General features: G+C 44.9%; 1 protein-coding gene across 4 annotated transcripts in view; it reads left to right on the top strand.

The window, feature by feature from the left end:
• The first annotated feature begins 723 nt into the window (after positions 1–723).
• The window catches only part of Xpa (XPA, DNA damage recognition and repair factor), a 24,331-nt gene continuing 18,800 nt past the window's right edge, over positions 724–6,254 (top strand). For all 4 annotated transcript variants that reach the window (XR_003836400.1, XM_021159568.2, XM_021159567.1 and 1 more), the window contains exons 1-2: positions 724–1,009; positions 3,932–4,039. Coding sequence is in view for 3 of the 4 variants with exons in the window: in XM_021159568.2 (XP_021015227.1) it covers positions 835–1,009; positions 3,932–4,039 (283 nt within the window). In the remaining variant the exon portion in view is untranslated. The remainder of the gene's footprint in view (positions 1,010–3,931; positions 4,040–6,254) is intronic.

Here is a 6,254-nt window from a genome sequence, read left to right as displayed (position 1 = left end):
CAGTAACATTTTCAAAGGTCAGTCATGTCGTAGCATGGACCAGCGCTTCATTTTTCTCATGTTTGAAGAAAAATAGTTCATTGTATGGGAATACTATGCATTGTTTAGCCATTCAAAAGTTGATGGACATTTGGGTAGTTTCCAGCTTTTGGTTTTCGGGAGCAGCGATGCTATGAACAAGCCCCCTGGCACATCAGTCCAAAACACGGGGAGTAACAATGTGCATTTCTTTTCTAAAGCCATCTTTGGAAAGATGCTCACACAGGAGGAGTCACTGCCACATCACGTTCCCCCACTGGATGAAAGGTTTTCTAAAAACAGGGGTTTCATTTGTGTATAGAATGGCCAGTCTGTTGTCATGGGGCTGCCTGGCTCTCCATGTGGCTATGGCTTTGGCTCTCTACCCTTGCCCCGCAGCTGGGTTTGGAGCGCATACTACGTCCCACTTTTCTCTGTTGCCTTCCTGTTTTCTCATGCTTTTTAGCTGTCACACAGCCATTCTTTCCCGATGCTCTTTTCCATGCTCTCTTTACTTTTGGAGACAGGGTCTCATGTAGCTCAGGCTGGTCTGGAACACAGGGATGACTTTAAAGTCCTGATTCTCCCCCATCGCTTAGTCCGGATTGTTTGTCAACAAGTGCACTATCATCTCTTCCGCCACCACTCCTCGGCTGCGCAGGCGTACTGCCTCGCCCTTCGTAGGCTTTTCCGCCAGGACTCCTCGACTGCGCATGCGTCGCTCTTCTCCCTGCCTGGTGGTGGAGTAGGGCCAGGTACTTGTGGCTCCGCTGTTCACCGACAATAAGCGTTCCCTTCCTACGGAGTGTGTTGGCGATGGCGACGGCCGAGGAGAAGCAGACGTCACCTGAGCCCGCGGCCGCGGAGGAGCCCGCGCAGCTGCCGGCCGCCGTACGCGCGAGCGTGGAGCGGAAGCGGCAGCGGGCACTGATGCTGCGCCAGGCTCGGCTGGCTGCGCGGCCGTACCCCGCGGCGGCGGCGGCCACGGGAGGTGGGGTCCCCTTCACGGGCGCGCGTAGGGCCTCCCTCCCGCGGGTTTGTGACCGCATCTCGGGCCTTCCCGCTGCGTCTTGGCCGCCCGCTCCGGCTCGGTGTGCGGGAACAGCCGAGCACGCCCGCGTCTCTGTGGTCCCAGGCCTTCCCTGTCGTGCCCTTTGCCCGGCACGTCTATGGTGCAGAGCTTTCAGCCTGCGCCATCTCCCTGTCCAGCACCCAGCATAACTGACCCTGACCCAGTCTTTTACATGGGCCGCGCCTTCCAGGGCTCAAAGTAGAATAACACTCGCAGAGCCTAGCACTTGGGAGTTACTCTATTGTATTCTTATGGACACCTTGGGAAATGGAAAGGGCAGGGCTTGGTAACCCTGCTTTACTGAGTGGCATGTTACCCTGGGTTCATTTTGGCTATACTTGGCATTTTAGGGTAGCCCCTGTCTTGCTGTTTTCCGGTTTTAATGTCCGTTGTGCTTTAGGCTGCTGGCATTGCTCTTTGGAGTAATTCACCCGAGTTATTTCTACAAAAGTAATTTACTTCCTTTCAATCCCTCTTTCACAACTCCACTATATATATATATATATATATATATATATATATATGCACATACATACGTATGTGTGTGTATGTATATACATATATACATACACACACATATGTATGTGTATATATATGCATATATACACACACACACATATATGTATATATGTGTGTGTGTTAAGTACTTGTTTTGGCAGCATGTATAAATAATAATGCCTATATTTTATGGCTGTTTGTACCTTTAGACTTGCCATTGAATTTGATTTGTTGCTCCTGACCAGCAGAGCTGGCTTGTAACTAACTAGCTTAGATTTGAATCTTTCAAAAGAATTTGAAAGCCCTTACTTACCATTTTGTAATGTAAAAAGTACTTTTCATTATCTTTGTTGGTTATAGTGCAGATCTTGTAAGTTCGAAATTGCACCCTCAGTTTCTCATTACTTGTAGGCGGATGGACACTGTTGGATAAATGGCTTACCAATGTCCATCTACCTGCTGTCAACATCTAGAGTCATGAGAGTTTCTACAACGTCAGACAGCCTGGCAAGTGCAGAGACAGTATAGTTCAGTTCCACACGAGGAGTCCAGAGCACTAGGAAAGCTAGAAGTAGCCGAAGTAGCCTGATTGCTGGGCCTGTGACCAGAGCTGCTCGGGAGGCTGAGACAGGAGGATCTTGAGTTCAAGAACTGCCAGGGCTAGAGTTCCAGGTTGGCCTGAGCAAGTTAGGGAGGCCTGGACTCTGAAAACTAGAAAGAGAGCCGCGGATGTTTCTCAGTGGTCAAGTGCTTGCCTGGTGTGCTCAAGACCCTGGGTTGGAAAAAGAAAAGTAGCCAAAGTTAGGCAAGGTTAGTCAGTCTACCTGGTAAGTGTTGTTGCCCTTGAAAGCAAGTGAGTTCCGTATCTTGTTTGAACGTCCTGCCCCTCATTTCACTCACCAGCCTGGGGAGAAAGGGCTTTCTCCTTCAGAGGTTTATACCCTGGTGTGAGTTTTAACTCTTGGGCTTTGGCAGTTTTCCCTTCAGTTTGCTGTTTGCTGTTTGTCACAGGGAATCACGTCTGCTCCTTGCTTCTGCAGCTAGGTCCTCAGGGTGCTTCTTAAAGACACTTCCCAGCTAGGCTTATCCTGTTTGCTCACTTTCAGGTCTAGTTATTCTAATCCTCTTAAAGTGTTGTTTTTTTTTTTTTTTTTTTTTTTTTTGACAAGTGTCTAGTATAGAATCCTCGGAGTAAATACTAGTTTATCACCACAATCCTTTCTGCTAGAGGCTGTTGTCCCCCTGACCTCCCAAGCCTTGTGTAGAAAGGAGTTACCACAGCAGGGTTGGAACTGTCCTCAGAAGGCTTAAGGTTCTCCTTTGGCTGCTATCTAGAAACTTGGGACTTGGTGTGTTTCCACTGTTCCCGACCTGGTGGTTTACTGTAGCTATATAGTAAGTAGAATGTGATGTGTACTGTATACCTGGGTAGCTCTCTGGAAGTCGGGCCTTTGGGGCTGGAGGATGGGGAAGGAAGCTCCTATATTGGAACTCCTTTAGGTCTGCACTTGCCTGGTGTGTCCTTTGACTTGACTTTTCATTTGTATTTAAAATCCTTCACAAATGATTAGCGAATGTAAGTGAGTTAGGTTCCCAAGTTGTGTGTATTGCTGTAGAAGATTAATTACAGCCAGGGAAGCAGTTTTGGAAACCTGATTTATAGCCAGTCGATAGCCAGGCTAACTGCAGCCTGGTCTGCAGTTAGCATCTGAAGTTGGGCAGTCGGGAACTGAACCCTCAACCTATGGGCTCCGACTCCCGGTAGATAGATAGCATCACATCGGAAGTAGAGGGCACCTGGCCAGAAACACTGGAGAAATGCTAGGGGTGTGGTGTTTGTTGAATATCGTTGAGTGGTTTGTCCTGGAGCTAAACCTCTGATGTGCTGGGAGCTTTGGGGATTGGTGTAGGTCTGTTATAGCCATAGGAGTGATCTTTGAAGGCCCTGTTTCTTTATATACAGCCAAGTGCGTTCCCCCAGGTGCATCCCAGCGTTCTGCATTGTCTTTGGTTTTTGTTGTGTGCTGAAGTCAGTGTGACAGCCTCAGGAGGCTGTTCTTTACTGTATGGTAGGTTCTTGTGGTTGTTTGTATACATGCTCACACCGCCTGTGAGGAAGTGGCTTTTTACTTCTTTCTAAGGTGTAGGCTAGTTGGTTTTGTTTTGTTTTTGTTTGTTTGTTTTTCTTGTTGTTAGTTTTGCTTTCGTGCCGTGCTGCACCAGCTGGGACCTTAAGGACAGTCTGAATGAAGCGGTGACATTGTCACCCTTTCCTGTTTCCCCGCAGGAGAGTCTATGGGCTTGCTGGGTTCAGTCGGTGACTCCTTTCTCTGCTTTCTGTAGGCGTGGCCAGTGTAAAAGCAGCTCCCAAAATGATTGACACCAAAGGTGGCTTCATTTTAGAAGAGGAAGAAGAGAAACACGAGATTGGAAACATTGTTCATGAACCAGGTAAAGCATTTAAGTGTTTCCACAAAAGAAGTATGGACATTGGTAATTTGGAGTGACATGAAGAATTCTTTGCTCTTTGATCCATGAGAAGACGCAGGGATGAGGGGAGGGGCTGGAAGGAGTAGAGGGAGGGGAAGCTGATCAGGATATATTGTATGAGAAAAGCCTCTCTTCAATAAAAGGGGGAAAACACAAATATATATATATATATATACATATATGTGTGTGTGTGTGTGTGTATGTGTATATGTGTATATATGTATATATATGTGTATATGTATATATGTGTGTGTGTATATACATATATACATACATATTTATTTGTTTATCAGTTTACAGTGATAACTTTTATGTATGTTCCCTTTTCATGGTAGAACAAATATGCTTACTCATGTAACTTCTTGGACATAGGATAATATGAAGATTAATATTAGGAAGCACTACAAAACATTTTCAGGCAGATTCCCAGTTTCAAACTCTCATCAGTAATATAGGAGAGGGCTGCCGTCTCCACATCCTGGCAACAGTTTTCTTAGCAGTCTTTCTGTAGCTGATCTTCTCATCCTGATGTGAGTCGTAGCGTGCTCTGGAGTTGAACGGCCCCTACGAGATACTAATGATGTTGAACATTCTTTTGAGTATTTGTTGCCCATTTTAAATTTTGGATTAGTATTTCCATATAATTTTAAATTAAACTATGTAACGGTGATACAAAGCTGTATAAATTTTAGGTACAGGTTTTCTGTCTTTCTTTCTTTTTTCCTTTCTTTCTCTCTCTTTCTTTCTTTTTTTCTTAAATATTTATTTATTATATGTAAGTACACTGTAGCTGTCTTCAGACACTACAGAAGAGGGCATCAGACCTCATTACAGATGGCTGTGAGCTACCATGTGGTTGCTGGCATTTGAACTCAGGACCTTTGGAAGAGCAGTCAGTGCTCTTAATGGCTGAGCCATCTCTCCAGCCCTCCTGTTAGTTTCAAATGAATAGTTTGCTATTCATGTTCTCTTAGCTGAGGGTATCTTTGCATTGGCTTGATGATGTATCTTTGAAGAGGAATTTTTTTTGTTTTGTTTTAATTTTTTTTGTTTTGTTTTAATTTTAGCAATGTCCAATTAAAATGCTTCTCCTTTTGTAAGAAAAACAGAGAATATATCTTTTTTAAAATATATTTTTAATTAGGTATTTTCTTCATTTACATTTCAAATGCTATCCCAAAAGTCCCCCATACCCTTCCCCACCACTCCCCTACCCACCCACTCCCACTTCTTGGCCCTAGTGTTCCCCTCTACTAGGGCATATAAAGTTTGCAATACCAAGGGGCCTCTCTTTCCAAAGATGGCCGACTAGGCCATCTTCTGCTACCTATGCAGCTAGAGACACGAGCTCTGGGGGTACTGGTTAGTTCATATTGTTGTTCCATCTATAGGGTTGCAGATCCCTTTAGTTTCTTGAGTGCTTTCTCTAGCTCCTCCATTAGGGGCCCTGTGTTCTATCCAATAGCTGACTGTGAGCATCCACTTCTGTGTTTGCCGGGCACTGGCATCGCCTCACAAGAGACAGCTATACCAGGGTCCTTTTAGCAATATCTTGCTGGCGTATAAGAGAATATATCTTATTTGATATATACAGTGTTACTCCCATTCTCTGAATGTATTTCTATTCTGGGCTCGTTAGCATATAGTTTGTTTTTTTGTTTTTCCTCCAAGACAGGGTTTCTCTGTGTAGCCCTGACTGTCTTGAAACTGACTCTGCAGACCAGGCTGTCCTTGAACTCACAGAGATCTGCTTGCTTCTGCCTCCCAAGCACTAGGATTAAAGGTGTGTGCCACCACTCCTGGATGTTCACATGTATTTTATTTATTTATATTAAGGATTTATTTATTTATTTTAAGGATTTATTCATTTATTTTGTATATAAGAATGAATACACTGTACTGTCTTCAAACACACCAGAAGGCACCAGATCCCATTACAGATGGTTGTGAATTGAACTCAGGTCCTCTGGAAGAGCAGTCAGTGCTCTTAACTGCTGAGCTCTCTCTCCAGCCCCCACATGTAGTTTTATTTTTTATTTTTATTTTTTGGGTTTTTTTTGGGACAGGGTTACTCTGTATTGCCATGGCTGTCCTGGAACTCACTCTGTAGACCAGGCTGGCCTCGAACTCAGAAATCCGCCTGCCTCTGCCTCCCAAGTGCTGGGATTAAAGGCGT

Source organism: Mus caroli, chromosome 4 (assembly GCF_900094665.2).
Source record: "Mus caroli chromosome 4, CAROLI_EIJ_v1.1, whole genome shotgun sequence".
In the NCBI taxonomy this organism is placed as follows: Eukaryota; Metazoa; Chordata; class Mammalia; order Rodentia; family Muridae; genus Mus; species Mus caroli.
Note: the sequence above shows the minus strand (reverse complement) of the source record. Positions and strands in the feature narration are given on the sequence as shown.